Below are 24,477 nucleotides of genomic sequence, written 5' to 3'. Positions count from 1 at the left end.
TTAAATCATTGTGTATAAACACTCTCAAATAAAAGCTAAAAATCTGCACTTTATAACTGTGTCGGAATTGTTCCATTACAAACCTTAAATTATTAGATAGTACAGAGCCAAAACAAGACAATTGCGGAGCTCACTGTAGAAACTGTACTCTTATGTCGAAATAACTAATCCTGCGTTTAAAAGGACACCCTCGTCAAAAGAAAACTTTCACAGAAAGTGAAGCTGACTTCTGTACATTGGTCGTTCTGCAGAAAATTGTATTTAGTTAGTTTCCCCCAATTACAGGTGATCACCTCAGTAGTAGATATTAACAGCCCAAATGAATGAAAAATGTCTATGAATATTCCTCGAGATATTACATCACATCCGGCGGTCCGTCGGTAATACCGGTCCCCTCTTCTGTCTCGTGTTCAGTGGAGCTTGTTCCATGTTTATTTCCTTCCACCTGCGGCGTGCCGGTACCGCTGCAGCCGCCAGTGCATTCGCCTCGCCTTTGTCTTCAGCATTTGTTTTCCGTGGGTCAGCTCCTGTCCTCTTTGTACCCAAATCATTCGCTGGTTTGCGCTTACCACAGGCGCAGTTCAGTTCCGCGAGCATCCGAAATCATTTCATGCAGCCACCTGAAGCGAAGCGCGTGTGTGCAGAGAACATGGTGCCTAAAATCGGTACCCATAACGGGACCTTTCATTGTGATGAAGTGTTTGCTTGCTTTCTGCTTCGGCAACTTCCAGAATACAAGGTAAATAAATTAAAAACAAAGCAAAACAATGCATGCTAGCGTTAACCGTCCACAGAATAAAAAGTACAAATACAGCGCTCTATTTTGTAAGCCTACCGTTTCAGCTATACATTGACGCACAATCCTCTTCATTAGATGGTACGCAGCTAGGTGCTGAATACACTCACTTACAAGCGAATAATAACATAAGTGTATTCCATGGCTATTTAAAAACCATACAACTAGTTATCTCCTGACAGCCTTCCAAATCAAATGCATTTGTGACTCCATATTAATTGTACCCTACTCATTATATTGGCTAACTAGCCATGGCACCAAATATTTGCCTGATGTGTTGCTATTTAAATAAAAATACGGTATAGTTGTAGTTTGCTAGTTACGTAAGGTGTCCCATGAACACATGTCCTCCGTTTAATCTAACCCGCCACAGGAGGCTGAGATAGTTCGAACGCGGGACCCTGCCGTGCTGGCCACCTGCGACATTGTTGTGGACGTCGGTGGAGAGTTCGACCCAAAGAAGCATCGCTATGACCACCACCAGAGGTAATGTCGTGCCAAAGATTCTCTGCCTTTTCTCTTTTTCTCTATACTGCACTGTAAGCACACTCGCATACCTCAGAGCTGCCCTGCTATATCCTGCCCATGTTAGCTTACACACCCGTAAGTTCCGTTTAACTCTGTAAGGTGACTGCTTGTTTCAGAACTGGTTGCCATACGACTGGAGTTTTAAGACACTGGAGTTTTTGGACTGTTTTATTGAATAGGTATCTCAACATAGCTGGACTGCGTACCACACAGTGGTACTCTGACACTGAGGATGACAGATAAGAATAATGGCTAGGGGACAGGGCTTGTAACTGTAGGTTTAATTCACAGGTGCTGTGAGCAGGATAGCAACCCATAATCGCTTCAGTAAATGTCTGTACAAAGACCATGCTCAATTGCCTAAATGTACAATGAAAATGGTGTCTGGTGCACACAATGCAACTCCTCTCATGGCTGACACAGTATCACACATCAAATGAGTCCTTTTGTCTTTAGAGTCACACTTATCAACTCCAGCGGAAGCCCTTGTAAGTTACTCAGAGCTGGGGCCTCTAAGGGAGACGTACTGCGCACACACAAGTGGGAATTACTTCTGCCGCAGTCGTGCCATACACCAATTTGCAACACAAATCTGAAAGGTTACTCACAAGTACTGTGAGGTAGTTTGTCAATCACCTGCTCTCACCTCCCTTCAGTAATTTGGAGATGGCAGGTAAGATGGACATGAAAAGAGCATCCCTTACAGGTTGAGATATAGGACTGTTCACAACCCCAGCCAGACCCCACGTGAACACTTGTTTAGAATGAGGTCCGTTTGGCCTTCTGCTGGGAGGGACAGCAGCGCTTTTGTCTTCTGGTTCTGGCTCTAATGATTACATTAGTTATTTAGCTGACGCTTTTATCTAAAATTACTTGTACTAAGCCAATCCCCCCTGGAGCAATGTGGGGTTAAGGGTCTTGCTCAAGGGCCCAACAGCTGCACTGATCTGACTGGGGCTTCAACCACCCACCTTCCAGGTCCCAGTCACCTTAGCCACTAGGCTACATGCAACATATCCGCTAGGCTACAGGCAGCTTATCCACTAGGCTCCAGGCAACATATCCACTAGGCTACAGGCAACATATCCACTAGGCTCCAGGCAACTTATCCACTAGGCTCCAGGCAACTTATCCACTAGGCTACAGGCAACTTATCCGCTAGTCTGCAGGCAACTTATCCACTAGGCTACAGGCAACTTATCCACTAGGCTACAGGCAACTTATCCACTAGGCTACAGGCAACTTATCCACTAGGTTACAGGCAGCTTAGCCACAAGGCTACAGGCAGCTTAGCCATCGCCTCTGACATCAGACCTCTGCAGCTCGTCCTGTACCCTTCTGCTTGCTTGATTTACAACCTGCCAAAAAACCCAAAACACCCACGTGACCCACATAAGATAAGCGTGACTGCTAACTGCCTGTAACGTAATGTCCTGGTGCTCAGTGACCTAATATGCTCGCTGTAATCTCCCACGTTACAAACAAAGAGCAAACAAATGTATAGTTTTCAGTTTTTAAGTATATAACAGGTGCATCTTGTGTCTTTGTGGCTTTGAGTGCTAAAGTTCTACTGTGGAAGTTGAGCCAGACCGTTCACCTGGAAGCAATGCTCAATCCAGGTGTCCAACTGAAATCTTCAGAGCCCAGCACCTACTCGCACCATCAATAGCAGCTGAGCGGCAGAATGCAACCCATGTTGGGTGTAGCTTTGAATCTAACATTAACATGAACATAACATAAGTTAACGGTGAGAACAGGCATTTAGCCCAGCAATGCTCGCCTTTTCCTACCACTAAGTGTACCTATGGCCTGGTCTAGGAAACCCCCAGTGTTTCTGCCGCCCAGTGACTACTCGCTGTGTGAAAAAATGCTTCCTAACATCTGTGGCACTTCCATTTTCGTCACTCTTGGCAGTTTTTTATGTATTTTTATTATTATTATGATTTTACCACGGCAACTGTATTTTACACGTAGGCTGCTTCATTCTACATAGTTTTCCTTAATCAAAAATGTTTGGGTTGTTTTCAAAACCAAACCTGGCTTGTGAAATAATTGAGTGTTCTAGATGACGACCACAACAGTTTACCTGCAACTGTCCCATCAGTCACTATGAAACTTGGTGCCCTCATGGGACTTGCAGTTTTATATTGAGGTGTTTGCTTTAATAGCAAGTAATTCAATGACCGGATGTATTTTCTTAAAATTTAATGGACGGACATTTGTCTCTCAATGAAAACAAATGGCTTCAGGGCAGAAAATAGTCTCCAAAGTTTCTTACCTCAGTTTCCACTCTAATGAACTAAATGAAACACGCTTTTTTAGGGTTTAAAGTCATTGGTTGGTTAAAGTGTCAACACACCTTGTTCGGGTCTGAATTGGCTGCTGCTGGAGAGGGAAGTGGAAACAGCAGACTGCTGCAATGCTCCAAGCCTGGAGTTTCTGCTCACTGAATCAGTCTTTGTGCACATTCCAATCACTTATTTTTCTCAACTTTTTTCCTTTCTTTGCTCCTGACCCAGAAACAAATCAAGGATATTCCTTCTAGGGGCTAGAATTAGAAGTTAAGAACTCCAAATCTTTACTTTGAGAAAGAAAAAATCAGCGAAGTTTTTTGCGAATGCTTATCGCTCAGAATAGCGCAGCTAGGGGTAATGACACCAGTGAGGACTGTGGGAAAATAATTATTCCTTCTCAGTTCAGCTGGTCGTCCACCTCTTTCTGAACGGGGGTTGGCTGTTTGCTGTGCATCCCAGCGCGTTTCTTTCCAGGGAAGTGGATTTCTGCTTAAAAAAATGTCTGAGGTGCTGGGTGATGTCTCCGCGGACATCCCGCTGTGGTAATTACGGTACGCCCTCGCCCCGTCTCCCGCTGCGCCTGGAGGCCTGCGGCCTGTCGCCCCGTCTCCCGCTGCGCCTGGAGGCCTGCGGCCTGTCGTCTCCCGCTGCGCCTGGAGGCCTGCGGTCTGTCGTCTCCCGCTGCGCCTGGAGGCCTGCAGTCTGTCGTCTCCCGCTGCGCCTGGAGGCCTGCGGTCTGTCGTCTCCCGCTGCGCCTGGAGGCCTGCGGTCTGACGTCTCCCGCTGCGCCTGGAGGCCTGCGGCCTGTCGTCTCCCGCTGCGCCTGGAGGCCTGCGGCCTGTCGTCTCCCGCTGCGCCTGGAGGCCTGCGGCCTGTCGTCTCCCGCTGCGCCCGGAGGCCTGCGGTCTGTCGCCCCGTCTCCCGCTGCGCCTGGAGGCCTGCGGTCTGTCGTCTCCCGCTGCGCCTGGAGGCCTGCGGTCTGTCGTCTCCCGCTGCGCCCGGAGGCCTGCGGCCTGTCGCCCCGCCGTAGGGGCCGCCGCGGTGCGACCTTCAGACTCCGCCCTCAGGCCAAACCAGAGGAGCCAGGAATTCAGCATCACGCCTTCTGTCAGACCGCTCTACACGCGTGTGTCACGCCTTCTGTCAGACCGCTCTACACGCGTGTGTCACGCCTTCTGTCAGACCGCTCTACACGCGTATGTCACGCCTTCTGTCAGACCGCTCTACACGCGTGTGTCACGCCTTCTGTCAGCCCGCTCTACACGCGTGTGTCACGCCTTCTGTCAGACCGCTCTACACGCGTGTGACGCGCCTTCTGTCAGCCCGCTCTACTCTACACGCTAGGGGTGTGGACAGTTAAATGTTTAACCGGTTAACCAAAACTGATTTGTAAACAGTTACAAAAAATATTGCGTGACCACAAAATGTTGAGTCCACAACCGTGTCTGTAACAAACTTGTTGACAGCAGCAGTTGTTGGCATTTCAGGCAGAAGCCATAGGGAAGAAGAATGAAAACATGAAGAATTATAATTCTAACCGATGCATTTAAAAACAATGACACAACGATCGACCAGCATGCCTGGACGTAAACTACAGGGATTTAACTACAGACTTCTGCAACTGTGAGGTTATACTGCACAATGTCAAAGTGAATGTAAATATTTAGTTTGGCAATTAGGCTGACTCACTATTATCTGACTTACAATGTTGACATTTAACTATTGAGATGGCCCTAAATAAAGTTTAAAAATGCAATTAAATTTCTCAGTAATCCAGTAAAAAAATAAAGAAAGAAAGAAAGAAAAAGATACAACCTCTAGCGGTCATAGGCAGTATCGATTAACTGGTTAACCGTTTAAAAAATGGGATGGTTAAACGGTTACAGAAACTGATGATTTGTCACATGCCTGCTACACGCGTGTGTCACGCCCTCTGTCTGACCGCTCTACTCTACACGCGTGTGTGACGGAAGGCACCCTTCGCTCCACTCCAGTCCGTCAGTCCGCGCGTCGGCTGAAGAGCAGCGAGCTCGTCTGTGTGCCGTTCTCTGTCACTGCTCTGCTTCCCTCTCTAAATGATTCAGGAATGCCTCGGCTGAGCCAATTAGTCCCCTAACGAGCGTGCCGCCCTCCGCCACCCAGCGAGCTTCCCGTTAATTACACGTCTCGCCGTTCAGGGTCACTGTTGGGAATTACGTCAATTATGCCCCCTGTAAATGAAATGCCGGCTTCCCCGTTTGGAATTACGTTCATCTTCAGATGCGCACGATGCCATTTGACACGGTGGCTACGAATTAGCATAAATTTGTGGCGATGTGCGTACGGAATGCAGGTTTTGGTATCTGGGATGAAAGGCAATCCATGTGGATGTGGGGATAGTGTTTTGAGCATTTATAGAACACCGAAATGTAAGAGTCGTTGATCTTAAGAACAGGCCGTTTCGCCCTTGTGACAGCATCAACCGAGTCTACTACAGAGTTACTAACGACAGAGTTACTCCACAGAACAGGTTCCATGTTGGTGACATAGAAAGAAACATGGAAACATTCATTAGATTGTAAGTGTTGGTGCTGAAGTGATAATCGATATTTGTCAATGTGCACATTTTCGGAAACTTTAACCCATGCATACGCACATTGGGGAGGCCGAAGGAAAAGCGTCTCTCCAAGTCGTGAAATAGAGAAAATACACTTTATTACACCTAGTTATTCAACCAATTTTCTAATCAGCCAATTGTGTGGCAGCAGTGCCATGCATACAGTCATGTAGACACGGGTCAGGAGCTTCAGGTAATGTTCACATCCATCAGAATGGGGAAAAGATGCAACAAGAATGCAACTTGTTAATGAGAGACGTCAGAGGAGAATGGCTAGACCGATCAAAGCTGACAGGAAGGTGACAGTAACGCAAATAACCACATATTACAACAGTGGTATGCAGAAGAGCATCTCTGAACAATTTAATTGCATTTTCAAACTTTATTTTGGGCCATCTTAATAGTTACATTTCAACATTGTAAAGCAGATAAATGCCTAATTGCCTAATTAAAGATTTACATTGGCATTGTGCAATGCATTTCCAGCAGTCTGTAGGCTAGTTAAATCCCTGTAGTTTATGTCTAGTTTAGAATCTAAACAGCATATTGCAATATTGCTTAAACCGCAATAATATAGCTGGTGGTGAATGCGCATGGGAGTTTACCATTTCATCCTCCTCCCTCCTCCTCCTCCTGTATCCTCCTCCCTCCTCCTTCTCCTGTATCCTCCTCCCCCCTCTTCCTCCTCCTGTATCCTCCTCCTCCTCCCTCCTCCTCCTCCTGTATCCTCCTCCCTCCTCCTCCTCCTGTATCCTCCTCCCTCCTCCTCCTCCTGTATCCTCCCTCCTCCTGTATCCTCCCTCCTCTTCCTCCTGTATCATCCTCCTCCTCCTCCTGTATCATCCTCCTCCTGTATCCTCCTCCCTCCTCCTGTATCCTCCTCTTCCTCCTGTATCCTCCTCCTCCTGTATCCTCCTCCCTCCTCCTCTTCCTGTATCATCCTCCTGTATCTTCCTCCCTCTGGACTTTTAGAAATGTAATTAGGTTTGAGATAGCTTCCGTCCACCCTCAACAAGTTGGGAAAATGAATGCTTTTGTTCCTCTGAAACTACAATATGCGAATTTGATTGTTTCATGGATAAATTTTTGATGTGGGAAAAAAATCCCACTCCAAATGATCCTCCAGGCAGAGCTTGCTGTCTGGGTTGTATTGGCCTGTATTTAATATTAAAGTGGAAAATAGCTTCTGTTTTCATGGTCTGGACTCAACTGTTGAATTAAAATGCCTCAGGCTGGTACTTGAGATTCAAAACAAGCAACACTGTTGGTTTTGAAAGGGGCATATTTTTTATTGTTGCTTCATATTCTAATTAATATGGATGAAAAAAATTGATAGTAAAACAAGTATCAATGTTTATTCGAAATTATTTTTCATACAACTGCCTTTTCTTTTCTTTTTTTTCTTAACCACTGCTTGATTTGTGTTCTGAGAAGAGAAGAGTGCTAAGTTGAATACTGATACTTTATTTTGTAACATTTTTTACGATCACATGCGACACAAACCTCAGATAAAGCGTTGTGGTGTCGAGCGCGGCCTCTTGGTGGGAGACGCTTCCTGTATGGCCTCAATGGCCGACCGGCGGAGGCCTGACCCCAGCACACCGGACCCCTGTCCCGGTGTGAGTCCCTCAATCCTCATCCCCCTGTGACTCCAGAACCAGAGTGGCAGGTAGAGACAATACTTCCAGCTCCAGATAATATTTACTGCCATGGTGGCGGGTGTTAATTTCCCACACTGGCCACTATGCCACACAAACGGGTCAGAAGAAATTGCACAAATAATATTCTCATCGTTCAGACCCCAAAGGTGTCATTGCCATAATGTGATCTGATAAATTTAGATCTCGCTGTTGTGTCTTATAACAGAACATTGCGCTAACATGTCCTTTAGTAACTGTCGTTACTGTTGTTTATGGAAACGGAGGCCACTACAGACGTGTGGATGTGGATGTAGCTGTCCTGGGACACGCGCAGGGGGGTGGATGTCCTGGGACACGCGCAGGGGGGGGTGTGGGGAAGCTCGTGATTACGGAGGGAGTGAAACGCAGGCTGGCTGTAAAATGGCCGCCGGGTGTTCTGGGGCAGAAGGCCAGTGCACTGGGGGACTTATCACTGTCCGCAGCCGAGGAGGAGCCAAACGGGGTTACAGGAGGAGGAGCCAAACGGGTTTACAGGAGGAGGAGCCAAACGGGTTTACAGGAGGAGGAGCCAAACGGGTTTACAGGAGGAGGAGCCAAACGGGTTTACAGGAGGAGGAGCCAAACAGGGTTACAGGAGGAGGAGCCAAACAGGGTTACAGGGGGAGGAGCCAAACAGGGTTAAAGGGGGAGGAGCCAAACAGGGTTACAGGGGGAGGAGCCAAACAGGGTTAAAGGGGGAGGAGCCAAACAGGGTTACAGGGGGAGGAGCCAAACAGGGTTAAAGGGGGAGGAGCCAAACAGATACAGGAGGAGGAGCCAAACGGGGATACAGGAGGAGGAGCCAAACGGGGATACAGGAAGAGGAGCCAAACGGGGATACAGGAGGAGGAGCCAAACGGGGTTACAGGAGGAGGAGCCAAACGGGGTTACAGGAGGAGGAGCCAAACGGGGTTACAGGAGGAGGAGCCAAACAGGGTTACAGGAGGAGGAGCCAAATGGGGATACAGGAGGAGGAGCCAAACGGGGATACAGGGGGAGGAGCCAAACAGGGATACAGGAGGAGGAGCCAAACGGGGATACAGGAGGAGGAGCCAAACGGGGTTACAGGAGGAGGAGCCAAACGGGGATACAGGAGGAGGAGCCAAACGGGGATACAGGGGGAGGAGCCAAACGGGGATACAGGAGGAGGAGCCAAACGGGGATACAGGAGGAGGAGCCAAACGGGGATACAGGAGGAGGAGCTGAACGGGGTTACAGGAGGAGGAGCCAAACGGGGTTACAGGAGGAGGAGCCAAATGGGGTTACAGGAGGAGGAGCCAAACGGGGTTACAGGAGGAGGAGCCAAACGGGGATACAGGAGGAGGAGCCAAACGGGGATACAGGGGGAGGAGCCAAACAGGGATACAGGAGGAGGAGCCAAACAGGGTTACAGGAGGAGGAGCCAAACGGGGTTACAGGAGGAGGAGCCAAACGGGGATACAGGAGGAGGAGCCAAACGGGGATACAGGGGGAGGAGCCAAACGGGGTTACAGGAGGAGGAGCCAAACGGGGTTACAGGAGGAGGAGCCAAACGGGGATACAGGAGGAGGAGCCAAACGGGGATACAGGAGGAGGAGCCAAACAGGGATACAGGAGGAGGAGCCAAACAGGGATACAGGAGGAGGAGCCAAACGGGGTTACAGGAGGAGGAGTCCCTTCACTGGGACTTCTCAAAAAGACGGGTGGATGTCTTCGCACACTGGTCACCTCCCGTACAGAACAGCTGTAGCTTTAGGATGGATTTCCAAGGTGTAGAATGGATGAGAGCTGCCACTGGATTGATATTGTCTGTGACTTTTCAGGTGCATTCTAAGGTGAATTGAGGCTCACCTGGGTCAAATACGTAATTTTTTTGGATTCAAATACTTTTCTTCACTTTACTGATCTTGTCTGGTGTATTGGACTGTATGAAATACTCAGAAGGTGTAAACTACACATTCTGCTCCTCTTGGTTGGCTGAATTGCACCAGGCATGATCAATTGAGCACAGAACAGTATTTTAATTCCAATAATGTTCCAAATACTATATATTTGACCCGAGTCTGAACTGGAGCATTCACAAGCCTTTGCTTTTTGTTCACACTTGTCTGGGCAACTTTTGTTGTTACAGTATACTGTTGTATACAGGGTGGAGCTGCATTCTGGGGTTGTTTTCCACATGTTGAGCCTTGAAGTGGACAAACTTTCCTCTCCATTGACTTTCAATAACTTTTATAATAACTTTTTGTTGTGGAATGACCGTACAAAGCAGTGACCTGTCCAGTTCATTAGCACGACCTGGACACCGATATCGCAAAGACGCGATGTCAACCGATCAAGCCAGTGAGCTGGAACGATGGCCAGTTTTTTAATGTTTTTTTGGGCCTGTTCTCCGTGACTTAAGTGGCAGTGACGTATTGCAGAGTTTCCTGGATGCAGCTATTCAAGGTTTTTGGAAGACGTGACCCTGATATTATCTGGGCTTGGCTCTGAACCACAATCATCAGTCAGCCCAGCATAAATGGGCGTGAGGCTAGGACAGGGCAGGAACTGAACGTTCGGTACCACGTAGCGCCAATTAGCATTCATTCTCTGGCGCAGTGTGTCGGCGCCCAGGTTTTTCTTGCATAATTAATGATTCTTAGCATAATAACATCCTTGGTGAATGACCATGTGATAGCTGTTGTGTGGCTATGGTCTAACGGCTAGCTATAATTTTGCCCTCAACAGGGCCCTGGAGGCAGACGGTTGTGCCTGCATGTTTGCTAATCAATCAGGTGAAAAAAATAATTATAATAACATTTTCTAAAAGAGTCGATTTGGTTTTATGGTTACTGCAATTGTCTCTCATGCAGTAGACCAGGGTTCAATGCTCAACTTAGTCCAGGGGAAAGGCAATCATGACCGAAATAGGTCCATTGGAGCAACTCTGAGTTTAGAGGGTAGAACAGAGTTGGCTTCGGTAGTAATGACTAATGTAATGCTAAACACGGCCGTCTGCCCACAGCACCCTGTTGAGGGCAGAAAAACTGCATCGAGCCCCCCCAGCAGACAAAATACAAAGGTAAGAAACAGGTGTTGAGAAGGGAGGGAGAAGTGGGTGTTGTTCTGGAACTGCAGCTGGTGATGGTGTTGGTGTTGGTGCTGGTGCTGGTGCTGGTGCTGGTGTTGGTGCTGGTGCTGGTGTTGGTGCTGGTGCTGGTGTTGGCGCTGGTGTTGGTGTTGGTGTTGGTGCTGGTGCTGGTGCTGGTGCTGGTGCTGGTGCTGGTGCTGGTGTTGGTGCTGGCGCTGGTGCTGGTGTTGGTGCTGGTGCTGGTGCTGGTGTTGGTGCTGGTGCTGGTGCTGGTGCTGGTGCTGGTGTTGGTGCTGGCGCTGGTGTTGGTGCTGGTGCTGGTGCTGCAGATGGTGCTGGTGTTGGCGCTGGTGCTGGTGTTGGTGCTGGTGCTGCAGATGGTGCTGGTGCTGGTGCTGGTGCTGGTGCTGGTGCTGGTGCTGGTGCTGGTGCTGGCACTGGCACAGGCACATCAGCCACCCGGGACAAAATGGAGCCCCACCGGCATCAGGCCTTTGTTCCAACGAAAGGCAAAAGCATTTCCCTTTTTATTTAAGAGAAAAACGTCTTGTGTGGTATTTTAGCAGCACATTGATTGGTGAATCCATATGGGCTTGTTGAGTCTGGTTTTAAGCCATTATGGACTAAGGCACCTTATAGAAAACCCATATAAAGGCCTAGGAATCTCAATGCATTTCAGCGGTCATGTGTCTTGAAAAACGGTCCTATGAATTTGTTACACCTGTCGCAAGGCAACTTTTCATAAACGCCATCATTTTTTAATTCAGGCCCATTCTTTTCTTAACCCCTGCCAGTTGCATGTGTCCTGTACGGAGAAAAAGCTCAGATTTTATGTATGCAAGTGCTCCCATCGGTCTGTTTGAAATGAGCACTTTACTGGCATTTAGGAGGCGCTCCTACCCAGAGTGACTTACAGCTCAAACACAAATGCAAAGAGCAGGGACAGGAGCTCTGTAACCTCAGAGAGACACCCAAGATGTGTCAAGTGCCACATTAAACCTTTTTACAAACACGAATAAACTACCAGGAGTTTCATGAAACTGTCAACAGCCCGAGACCCGAAATCACATAAATACTGTGCAGATGTAAACCTTCATACCACAATGTGAAAAATGAAGCTATTTGTGGATGAATAGGATATGCATACAATCTGCTGTAACTCTAGATGCTAATGCTAACACTAGACTGAAATTGAGTTCCGCTGCCATCTCCATACTTTTGGCTTCCCATTGCTTGATGAAGGTGTATTTCGGTCTCTTCTGTCCATAAAACCTTGTTTGGTTTTCTCTTTGTATTTTTTGGTGAATTCTAATCTGGACTTTTGATCCGTGCTGTTGTTGAGCAGTTTGCATCCTGCAGTATGGCCTGTATAATCCTGCAGTATAGCCTGTATAATCCTGCAGTATGGCCTGTATAATCCTGCAGTATAGCCTGTATAATCCTGCAGTATGGCCTGTATAATCCTGCAGTATGGCCTGTATAATCCTGCAGTATGGCCTGTATAATTCTGCAGTATGGCCTGTATAATCCTGCAGTATGGCCTGTATAATCCTACAGTATGGCCTGTATAATCCTGCAGTATGGCCTGTATAATCCTGCAGTATGGCCTGTATAATTCTGCAGTATGGCCTGTATAATCCTGCAGTATGGCCTGTATAATCCTACAGTATGGCCTGTATAATCCTGCAGTATGGCCTGTATAATCCTGCAGTATGGCCTGTATAATCCTGCAGTATGGCCTGTATTATCCTGCAGTATGGCCTGTATAATCCTGCAGTATGGCCTGTATAATTCTGCAGTATAGCCGGTATAATTCTGCTCTCAGAGTCTTAGTGTCAGTAGCTTGTCAAGGCTTTCCAAGCTGCTGCACTTGATGCACCTGGTTTCTGTGATGTCCTTATTAATGAATTATTCTGTTCTTTCCGCTCACAGGTTCATTGCGTTTCAGCTATAGGTGCTATGATCATGGTGCTGCCACAGATGAACACAAAGGCTGAAACCAACACCAGACACTCACTCACTGCTATTTTATGTGTGAGCAATCAAAAGAAAACAGCTGAGCAACAGTTAACATCCATCAGTCATCCATTAACTCAATATTGCTCGACACAAAAACGGCCACGTCTGTAAAATAGAGAAGCGTACTGCATACACGCACATTCCATGGAATAAAACCTGATTGTATGTACTTTTGTTTCATAATACGTTTTTGATCTCAAATCCAAATGGCTGAAGTATATAGTAAAAATAACTACCACGCACGGGCCGCCAAATAACGTAGGGATTTTACTCTCTACGAAATACTGAGGATGATTACCCGAAACGTACCAGTCCCTGGACGGGGCACCTGATGTGGGATACGCCCCTACACTTTGTGTAGATTACTAGGATTCATACAAACACCGTTTTGTGATAATAATCCTCATGCATGGCGCCAATTAACATTATGTAGCAGTATAACTTCAAAAAGTAATCAGTCCTAAAATTACTGTTATCAGAAATATCTAACCACAAATTTATTATTTTAATTAATAATTAAAATAAACAATATCAGTTATTAAACATACCGATAACCTGAAGGTTGGAAGTTCTTTGAAAGACTGCTTTAACTCGGCTGTCATGTCTATGTGACACCCAAACAGACACCACGTAAACAAACGTACAAACACAGAACAGATATGGGGTTGAACTAACAGGAAGTTAGTAGAATAAGGTATGGTAGGAGTGTGTGTATGTGTGCAAGCAAGGGAAAGGTAAAAGTAGCTAGCTTGGGCAGTTGGCTAGAGTTCTGGGTGGAGGTGTTAAAGGTACAATAGGTAATTTTTCCTCATGGTCAAGAGAGGAATTGTAGCAACAAACCGTAAGTGTTTGGCTGAACGTTTAGACGTTTAAACGTAATTAGACGTCATGCCGGGGTGGACGACGGGGTGGTTTGTTTCGTGGTCCCGACGTTCCGTTACCTTACTTTTGATGGAGACTGTCATTCACATTTCCAGCTCGACTAAACTGGTCTACTAATGTGACCAGCATAAAACCACCACTGCCCAGCACAGACCAGCATTAACCAGCTGATGCTTTAGTTAATAAAAAAAGCATCAGCAACTGTAATGTAATGGTGATCTGTGCTGAACAGATTTTTTTTTTAACAAGACTGTGAGTCTAAAAGTGGAATTTATCTTAAGATTGCGAAGTGTTTTGAGCCAAAATTGGCTCAGGAAGGAGTGGTGATTTAAGCAGAAAGATTTCCTGCAATCATCACTGTTTATCTGTTTATCTCTTCCACAAAGCCAGACAGATCCTTTGAGGAATTAACTATGTAACATTTAAGCCTGAGTTTTGAGGTAGCTGTCTGTAATGTGTGGAGAAAAACCAGTGAGAGATTTATTGTTATAAAAAGAAAATGCACTCAGTGAGCACTTTGTTGGGTATTCATTAGACCTGTTTGTTTTAGTTATGGGCCTCTAGCTGCTGTAGCCAGTCCACTTAGAGGTTTGATGTGTTTTGTGTTCAGAGATTCTCTTCTGCATACCACTGTCATAACCAGTGTTTTGTGTTCAGAGATGCTCTTCTGCATACCACTGTCATAACCAGTGTTTTGTGTTCAGAGATGCTCTTCTGCATACCACTGTCATAACCAGTGTTTTGTGTTCAGAGATGCTCTTCTGCATACCACTGTCATAACCAGTGTTTTGTGTTCAGAGATGCTCTTCTGCATACCACTGTCATAACCAGTGTTTTGTGTTCAGAGATGCTCTTCTGCATACCACTGTCATAACCAGTGTTTTGTGTTCAGAGATGCTCTTCTGCATACCACTGTCATAACCAGTGTTTTGTGTTCAGAGATGCTCTTCTGCATACCACTGCCATAACCAGTGTTTTGTGTTCAGAGATGCTCTTCTGCATACCACTGTCATAACCAGTGTTTTGTGTTCAGAGATGCTCTTCTGCATACCACTGTCATAACCAGTGTTTTGTGTTCAGAGATGCTCTTCTGCATACCACTGTCATAACCAGTGTTTTGTGTTCAGAGATGCTCTTCTGCATACCACTGCCATAACCAGTGTTTTGTGTTCAGAGATGCTCTTCTGCATACCACTGTCATAACCAGTGTTTTGTGTTCAGAGATGGTCTTCTGCATACCACTGTCATAACCAGTGTTTTGTGTTCAGAGATGCTCTTCTGCATACCACTGTCATAACCAGTGTTTTGTGTTCAGAGATGCTCTTCTGCATACCACTGTCATAACCAGTGTTTTGTGTTCAGAGATGCTCTTCTGCATACCACTGTCATAACCAGTCTGGCCCTTCTCATGAACAGCATGTTTCTGCCTGCAGAACTGCTACTCACTGGATGTTTTTTTGTTTTTCACACCATTCTCTGCAAATTCTAGAGACTGTTGTGCGTGAAAATCACAGGAGATCAGTTGTTTCTGAGATACTCAAACCACCCTGTCCGCCACCATCAATCACTTAGATCCCATTTCTACCCCATTCTAGCATTTGGTCTGAACAATGTCTGCATGCTTTTATGCATTTAGTTGCTACCACATGATTGACTGATAGATATTTGCATCAACAAGCTGATGAACAGGTCTACCTAATAAAAATTGCCCACTAAATATATATTTTTTTCTTTAACAGAAGTTCTGCAGCGAGAATCTGTTCATTTTAGTGGTTCACTATCATGTTCACCCACCTTTGGGCTTTTGAAACGAAGAGAAAACGAGTGCAAAAGTTCAGCTGAATCCTCAGTATACTGTATTTTTGATTTGATTTGATGTGTTTGGGCAGGCAGTGGTGGGAACTGGTCTTGTAACTCAGATCACAGGTGCCATTCCTAGGATGGACACTACCTTTGTGCCCTTGAGCACAGGGACTTAACCTGAACTGAATATCCAGCTGTTAATTATTGACTTTAATGGCAGCAAGTACTTTGCTCAATAAAATGAATGTTAATGTTAATCTACCTAACTTTCTAGCTAGGTGGTACACAGTATTTTTAGCCAGTAGTTGCACTGTGAATTACCATATACATATCCTAGCAGGGATAAGTAAGTGTATGTGTGGGGAAGGGATACCCCCCCAGAAAGACAACATCTACATGGTGAGAGCTTTGACATAAAGAACTCCCTCCCGCCGAATCTCACAGACACACCGATTGGCATCACTGAAACCTTTACATCACTCCCTTCCGTGCCTATGCACCCACCCTCCCATCTGAAGATGTAGTGAAAGAGCGCTTCTATGAGGTGCTCGGTATGGGCCCTCCTCAAAGTCCCAAATTTCTAGTCTTGGGGAACTTCAATGCAAGAGTCTGGCCAGGTGTAATTGGACATCATGGAATTGGCCATAGCCATGCAGATTGGCTGAGGCTGTTAAGCCTTTGTGCTGAACATAACCTCACAATCACAAACACAATATTTCTGATTACGAACTAGTATAAAACTTTCTGGATGCATCCATGATCTAAGCACTGGCACCTCTTAGACTACATCATTGTCAGGTGCAGGAAGGTCTCATTTCAGAGATGTTCACATGTCATCAAATGCAAGTCCAAGTCAAGTCTCAAGTCTCTGAGCTAGAGTCCAAGTCAAGTCTCAAGTCTCTGGGCTAGAGTCCAAGTCAAGTCTCAAGTCTCTGAGCTAGAGTCCAAGTCTCAAGTCTCAGTCTCAAGTGTCCAGTCTCCAGTCTCAAGAATGGTGCAGCCTAAACAACAGTATAGCTATAGAAATTCTTCAGGATTCCTGTGCTAATTGAAGAAATAGAAACCAGAAGTGTAGAAGACATATTTTGTATATGACATCAAGTGTGTGACAACTGAAGAAGCAGTATTATCAGGGGCACACAAAAAGATAGTGGTCATTTCATTTCAACTACCACGCCTGACCAACGTTTTGGCAAAGCCTTTCTCAAGATGGCTGGGGATAAGCGTGCCAAAACCTCAGGTCTGGTGTGGTAGGTAATTGATAGGACTTCATTTGCCCTGTCTATGATATAGTATGCATCCAGCATCGAACCCTGCAGCGATCAGCAGACCCACAAGCAGTAGACGTTATCATCGATCACAATATACTACCCTAAGCAAGCGAGTTGGGGGCATACGTGTAAGTCCCCTCTGTGTGTGACTTGCAGGTTGTTTGTGGAGACGTTCCACAGCCTGTGCCCGGGGAAGCCCTGGGTGACCCGGCTCAGCTCGGCTGGGCTGGTCTACCTGCACTTTGGCCGACTGGTTCTGGAGCAGCTCACTCAGCTGAAGCCTGACGACGGGCAGCTGGAGGTGCTCTACGACAAGGTGAGTCAGCAAATATGCCCCAGGGGGGAATGTGAGCGTCAGCGTCAGGGGGAATCCTTAATCGCAGGGTCAGGGGGGAATGTGAGCCCCAGGGTCAGGGGGGAATATGAGCCCCAGGGTCAGGGGGGAATATGAGCCCCAGGGTCAGGGGGGAATATGAGCCCCAGGGGTTAGGGGGGAATGTGAGCCCCAGGGTCAGGGGGGAATGTGAGCCCCAGGGTCAGGGGGGAATGTGAGCCCCAGGGTCAGGGGGGAATGTGAGCCCCAGGGTCAGGGGGGAATGTGAGCCCCAGGGTCAGGGGGGAATGTGAGCCCCAGGGTCAGGGGGGAATCTGAGCCCCAGGGTTAGGGGGGGAATATGAGCCCCAGGCACTTGATGGGGCCTGTGGACCTTAGGCCTGTCTCCTGTCTGCTCTCAGCTGTACGAGAACTTTGTGGAGGCGGTGGACGCAGTGGACAACGGCATCTCGCAGTACGACGGAGAGGCCCGGTACGCCGTCTCCACCACCCTGAGCGCCCGCGTGAGCTATCTCAACCCCCCCTGGAACAGCAAGAGCCAGGACACAGAGGTCAGTCAGTGCCCCGGGCTCCCCTCCTCTCTTACCGCTTTCAGACAGACACGGTTCTGGTTCTGGCGCCGCTTCCGTTCTGGAGTCTCAGAACCTTGGCGCTTTCCGGCGAACCAGCCCGCGTCCATACCAGTTTAAGCAGAACCAAAGTTCCATCTTCCTCCTCAACAGAGGGCTGAGAAGCTGAGAACCAACCAGCTGAGAACCAACTTTTCAGGTTCCGAACCCATTCATTATCGGTCTGAACGCGCCGGCTGGTTCAAATTAGGTTCGGGAACCAGAACCGGCACGGAGCCTTGCCGGTGTGAATGTGGCAGTACTGCACTGTGGGAAAGGGCTGGATTTCAGCTTACCAGGCCAAAACAGGGGTTTGGGTGGAGGACTGAAGGAAGCCTCCACCTTCATTCAATGTTGCTGTATTTTACTGGTCCCTCTGCTGTTAGAAAGTTTTTATTTCATCATCCTGAGGTAAATCAATGGACTCCTCATTGGTGAAGGCATGGACACATAGCCATAAAACTACATTTGGTAGATAATTTAGAATTCAAAGACAGAGCAAATGATCACACAATGCAGGTTTGGCTTGTTTAAGGAAAAACAATTAGCCTATGAGAGAACTTAAACACGTGTGTGATAGCCTGATTAGGTGCCTATTGATTCATTTATTGAATTTAATTGGTTTAATATTTAGTTTCCTCTTTTTCCGCAGTTTTTGGCCGCATAGCATAACTAGCACAACATGGACGTAGGTCTTAATGGCATCCGTAGCGATTTCTGGCATAATATGGTTTAAGAGAGTAAATAATCCCTCTAAACATGAAAAGCACCTAATTAAGAAAAGTTAGTAACAATTCTGGGATTGCATTTGTGGTTGGAATAAAAATCGGCAACCACAGGGGTCCCCCAGGACTGAATACCGTTGAATACCCCTGATCTAGAAGCTTGGTTGTAATTCCCTGGGGCATTATTTGGGCCCTTATTATCCATGGACGGATTGGTTTATCATCAAATTTAGACTTTGGGCTGAAGTTCCTATTTAACCAGAATGCCAGTTGGATGACTCCTTGGAGACATCCAAGATTTAATTGGTGAATGATGACTGACTCATGGGATGGCTTTGAATGACAGTTCGAACGGAGACCACTAACCTTTTTAGAATTTATAGCAGTGGTCCCCAACCCTGTTCCTGGAGTTCTACCATCCTGTAGGTTTTCACTCCAACTGTAACAAAGCGCACCTCATTCAACCGACATCTCGTTGAGGTGCTAATTAGTAGAATCATGTGGTCCAAATTAGCATTGAAATGAAAACCTTCCTGTAGATCTCCAGGAACAGGGTTGGGGAACCATTGATTTATAGCATTGACTGTACAGTACGGCTACTCTATGTGATGGAAGAAGACAGTAATAGGGGTGTTAATTTAGATTAAATTCATCGTTAATTATTCTGCTTCTCCCAAGATTGATTGTCTTACACGTAAGCAGTGTCTAATGCTCTGGTTCTTTGAGCCGGTGATGGTGTCTGAAGAAGAGGTGTGCACTCATTCCTGCTCTCCTGGCAGGGAAATAAATGCTGGCTATAAATAGCCTGTTATTATGCACACTTCTTAGTCTCTACTACATGAAATATTGATGAGAGAGAATAAAATAGCATTTTTCTAAATTGATGTGCATTTTAATACAGACGAGCGGCTGGTTAGTGACCTTGGCTGGATGTGTGTCTCGACCTTGAACATTGGCTAAACTGTTCTTTATGCCTTGGTGATAAATGAGCTGGCCAACTGAAGCTCCCCTCATGTCTGTCACACACACCCCAGTAGGGAAGATAATGACAGATCATCACACAGTGCTGTGAGTCCGGCACGCAAGCCATTACGCTTCCTTTTTAGTTGTGACTGATCAGGTAGGTCTGTTCATGATGGAACAATAGGTAAAAATAGTGCCTTCCGGAAAGTTGTCAGTCATTAAATACATTTGTTTAACAATTAAAACCAGCAATGTGACTGTGTCTGTGTCTCTGTGAGCGAAGGTGCTGAGCTCAAATGAACAGAAGCGCACACACACACCTGTGTGCGAAGGTGCTGAGCTCAAACGAACAGAAGCGCACACACACACCTGTGTGCGAAGGTGCTGAGCTCAAACGAACAGAAGCGCGCACACACACCTGTGAGCGAAGGTGCTGAGCTCAAACGAACAGAAGCGCACACACACACCTGTGAGCGAAGGTGCTGAGCTCAAACGAACAGAAGCATAACGGGGAGCGAGGATAGGGACTAGAGATATGGAAGTTTCTGGAAGCGTGGTAACTGCTCTCCTTGGGGTTTTTTAAGGTCACTCCGGATCGGGGAACGTGGAGTAGCAGGACGGGGCGAAGGGCAGGGCGCAATCATGGGAAAGCGGAGACGCTCTTAGTCGAGCCGTTAAGCTTTGCACGGCAATTGAGCAAGTAGGTCAGGATCCTCTGATTCATCTGGACCTGGCCAGGAAGAGAGAGAGCAGCCGGACCTGTGGGCTCAATTATGAACAGAGCGCTCATTCATATTTCATCCCTGCGTTCCAGGCCGCCCGACTGATAAGAAATTCCTGCCGTTCGCGCATCCGCAAATCGCCTTCTACATGTTTAACCTGAATCCTTAGCCTTCTGAGGGCAGATAATCACGTAAACACATTCACACTGACACAGTCTGCGTTTGGGGGATATAAGAATGTGTCCTTACGCTCCCTCCACCGTGAACAAATAACGCAGAAATGCAGTGAATGGATGTAATTGTATAATGAGCGCACATTCTTATGAAAGGTTCCTGTGACCTGCTGCGTGTCATCAGCTCTGAATAGTTTTTGTGCAGTGAGACAGTAAATCATGTCTGTGTGAACGCCTCTTTCCTGGGTTTCATTAACTAACACTTACACTTTCCAGAAGAGGGAGGGAGGGCGTGTAAGTATAAGCAAGCAAGCAGCAGTGAGTACGTACATGCAGTGCAGTGAGTACGTGCATGCAGTGCAGTGTGTATGTATCTGTACAGTGGTGCAGTTTCTTGAAACGATGAATATGAGGTTAAAGTGCCTTTAATTTGAGGTTTTATTCACATCCATATAAGGTGATGAGTGTTGGAATCACTTCCCTTTTCATACGTAGTCCCCCTATTTTGGGGGACCAAAAGTAATTGGACGGTAATTGAATCTCTACTGCTTCTGAATAGTCAGGTGTATTAATTTGCTTCCTGAGTGCAGGTATATGAAAGCTTTCAGTATTTAGTCCTGATTCTAGGCCTTTGATTGCATTTGGATACACCCGACTGTTCACAACAGCTGAGTAGCCAACCATCCAATTGCACTTGGTGCCCTGAAATTGGGGATCACCCGATATGGATGCCATATTACCTAGGGCAGTTTTCTGGCCTGCTGTTCTTACAGGTAAGAGGGTGGACAGGCTTGTTGTCAGTCAGTTATCATGTTGCCCCCCCCAGTAAGCTACAGTGGTTGCCATCAGTAAAGGACAGATGAGTACAGACAGAGCATAGTGTTCCCACAGTCTCAAGTGCTGGCTGAGTGTTTTTCTGAACATGGGGAGTAGCCATAAAAATGCAGTGTGCCTTCCCTGCACCAAAAAAATGATCATAATGATAAAATAGTTTACAGGCATATAAACATTTTAGGCTAAAACAGATGCGTTGAAATGAAAGAAAAAGGCAGTGCTTAAACTCTGTGATTAAATTTGGTCAGTGTCGGTTGTTTTACAAGCTGTCATTTTTTTCTGGTGCTCAGTGTGAACTTGCCTGCATCTAACCACATAAACACACATCTCTGCACTGCATTTGGAACAATCTGTACTCCCTGAATGTCAGTGCAAATCCTTGAAATGAATTTAATACCATAATGTTGTGTAGTATTACGGTAAAGAATGAATCAAATCCCCACAGTTGTCAAATATCCTTGCCATTACTGTTAAAAAACATCAGTGTAAAACTCATTTCTTCCCATGTGGGTGGGGGCAGCAGGGTGCTGGTGGTGGGGTATGATTGGGTCTCCTCCACCCCCACTCTGCGAGTGTGCATCTTGTCTGTGCGTGGATGAGCACTTGGACAGTTTTTGGTCATTTGGGATTCCAAATTCAGGTGGGATGAAAAGTACACTGGCAAAAAACAATTGTTTGCATTTTTAATTATTAAAATCTTCCAGGCTATAGGAAACTAGGAATTATGAATGATTTAGTCCAGCTGCATTTAAATGCACTAAAATGAGTGTCCTCTGGAATCAGGTTAACAGTCTGATCTGACCCTGTAGTTATCCGGGGCAGTGATTTCTCACACGGGCAGTTCGGTATAATTGAAAAAGTAATGGCTTTTCCTCCGCTTGTGGAGAGCCTCATCTTCATCCCAGCATTGTCTGCGCATGTTTCCAGACACGGGGCACCTGGCAATTAGCCACTGCAGACACCGACCGGGCCACAGGGCCACTGGGCCACAGGGCCACAGAGCCACTGCAGACACCGGGCCACAGGGCCACTGCAGACACAGGGCCACAGGGCCACAGGGCCACTGGGCCACAGGGCCACTGCAGAAACCGGGCTAAACCGGAGAGGGCTTCAGAGCGACGGTCTCAGAGACACTGATGCGCGAGGACGTCTCTGACCCCCGGGGCGCTGCGGGGAGACCTGCTGGGGTGTAGGAGGAGGGGAGACCTGCTGGGGTGTAGGAGGAGGGGAGACCTGCTGGTGTGTAGGAGGAGGGGAGACCTGCTGGTGTGTACGAGGAGGGGAGACCTGCTGGTGTGTAGGAGGAGGGGAGACCTGCTGGGGTGTAGGAGGAGGGGAGACCTGCTGGTGTGTAGGAGGAGGGGAGACCTGCTGGTGTGTAGGAGGAGGGGAGACCTGCTGGTGTGTAGGAGGAGGGGAGACCTGCTGGGGTGTAGGAGGAGGGGAGACCTGCTGGGGTGTAGGAGGAGGGGAGACCTGCTGGTGTGTAGGAGGAGGGGAGACCTGCTGGGGTGTAGGAGGAGGGGAGACCTGCTGGTGTGTAGGAGGAGGGGAGACCTGCTGGGGTGTAGGAGAGGGGAGACCTGCTGGTGTGTAGGAGGAGGGGAGACCTGCTGGGGTGTAGGAGGAGGGGAGACCTGCTGGGGTGTAGGAGGAGGGGAGACCTGCTGGTGTGTAGGAGGAGGGGAGACCTGCTGGGGTGTAGGAGGAGGGGAGACCTGCTGGGGTGTAGGAGGAGGGGAGACCTGCTGGGGTGTAGGAGGAGGGGAGACCTGCTGGTGTGTCGGAGGAGGGGAGACCTGCTGGTGTGTAGGAGGAGGGGAGACCTGCTGGGGTGTAGGAGGAGGGGAGACCTGCTGGGGTGTAGGAGGAGGGGAGACCTGCTGGTGTGTAGGAGGAGGGGAGACCTGCTGGGGTGTAGGAGGAGGGGAGACCTGCTGGTGTGTCGGAGGAGGGGAGACCTGCTGGTGTGTAGGAGGAGGGGAGACCTGCTGGGGTGTAGGAGGAGGGGAGACCTGCTGGTGTGTAGGAGGAGGGGAGACCTGCTGGTGTGTAGGAGGAGGGGAGACCTGCTGGTGTGTAGGAGGGGAGACCTGCTGGTGTGTCGGAGGAGGGGAGACCTGCTGGTGTGTAGGAGAGACCTGCTGGTGTGTCGGAGGAGGGGAGACCTGCTGGTGTGTCGGAGGAGGGGAGACCTGCTGGTGTGTAGGAGGAGGGGAGACCTGCTGGTGTGTAGGAGAGACCTGCTGGTGTGTCGGAGGAGGGGAGACCTGCTGGTGTGTAGGAGGAGGGGAGACCTGCTGGTGTGTAGGAGGAGGGGAGACCTGCTGGTGTGTAGGAGAGACCTGCTGGTGTGTCGGAGGAGGGGAGACCTGCTGGTGTGCTTTTCCCTCTCCCACAGGGCCGTCATAGTGGTCAGAAACAGCCGAGCGTCTTCACACTGTTTACCTCCCTAATGAGGCGACTGGAGTGCACAGGATTTTAATCGAGTGAAACTGTGGAGAAGGTGAAGCCTTTTTCAGCGCGCTATTTATAGCATCAAAAAGCGGAACCGCAAAGTTCGCTTTAACAAGCTAAAAGTGTTCACGTTTCAGTCCATTTACCATGATTATGGCCAGTGAGACTCAAAGGCTAATGCTCTAAATACACCCGAGGCAGCATTGTGACACACCACTGGCTGGGCCGGTGGCCAGTTCAGCTATTTAATTGTTGAATGAGTTTTTCAAAAACATGCATTTTACTTTTTCTATGGGGATTTCTCTGAGTGAGTTGAATTTCATTCCCTGAATTGACTGCTTAAAAAATAGACTCCACCCCAGGTAAGGTGCATTAACATGCCCATTGAAGTGTGTGGTGCTTTCTGTGACATGCCCAGTGAAGTGTGTGGTGCTTTCTGTAACATGCCCAGTGAAGTGTGTGGTGCTTTCTGTAACATGCCCAGTGAAGTGTGTGGTGCTTTCTGTAACATGCCCAGTGAAGTGTGTGGTGCTTTCTGTGACATGCCCAGTGAAGTGTGTGGTGCTTTCTGTGACATGCCCAGTGAAGTGTGTGGTGCTTTCTGTGACATGCCCAGTGAAGTGTGTGGTGCTTTCTGTGACATGCCCAGTGAAGTGTGTGGTGCTTTCTGTGACATGCCCAGTGAAGTGTGTGGTGCTTTCTGTGACATGCCCAGTGAAGTGTGTGGTGCTTTCTGTAACA

The 24,477-nt window shown here is 47.6% G+C and overlaps 1 protein-coding gene across 2 annotated transcripts in view; it reads left to right on the top strand.

Annotated features, from left to right (window-relative positions):
* Positions 1-365: 365 nt before the first annotated feature.
* The window catches only part of myg1 (myg1 exonuclease), a 40,988-nt gene continuing 16,876 nt past the window's right edge, over positions 366-24,477 (top strand). Inside the window, exons 1-5 of one of the 2 annotated variants that reach the window (XM_061220407.1) lie at positions 366-739; positions 1,170-1,282; positions 10,880-10,936; positions 17,077-17,236; positions 17,656-17,805. In XM_061220407.1, coding sequence (XP_061076391.1) covers positions 428-739; positions 1,170-1,282; positions 10,880-10,936; positions 17,077-17,236; positions 17,656-17,805 — 792 coding nt within the window. In that variant the 5' untranslated portion in view covers positions 366-427. The remainder of the gene's footprint in view (positions 740-1,169; positions 1,283-10,879; positions 10,937-17,076; positions 17,237-17,655; positions 17,806-24,477) is intronic. The other variant, XM_061220408.1, reaches the window with a different exon arrangement.

Source organism: Conger conger, chromosome 14, assembly GCF_963514075.1.
Source record: "Conger conger chromosome 14, fConCon1.1, whole genome shotgun sequence".
NCBI classification, from domain to species: domain Eukaryota; kingdom Metazoa; phylum Chordata; class Actinopteri; order Anguilliformes; family Congridae; genus Conger; species Conger conger.
Note: the sequence above shows the minus strand (reverse complement) of the source record. Positions and strands in the feature narration are given on the sequence as shown.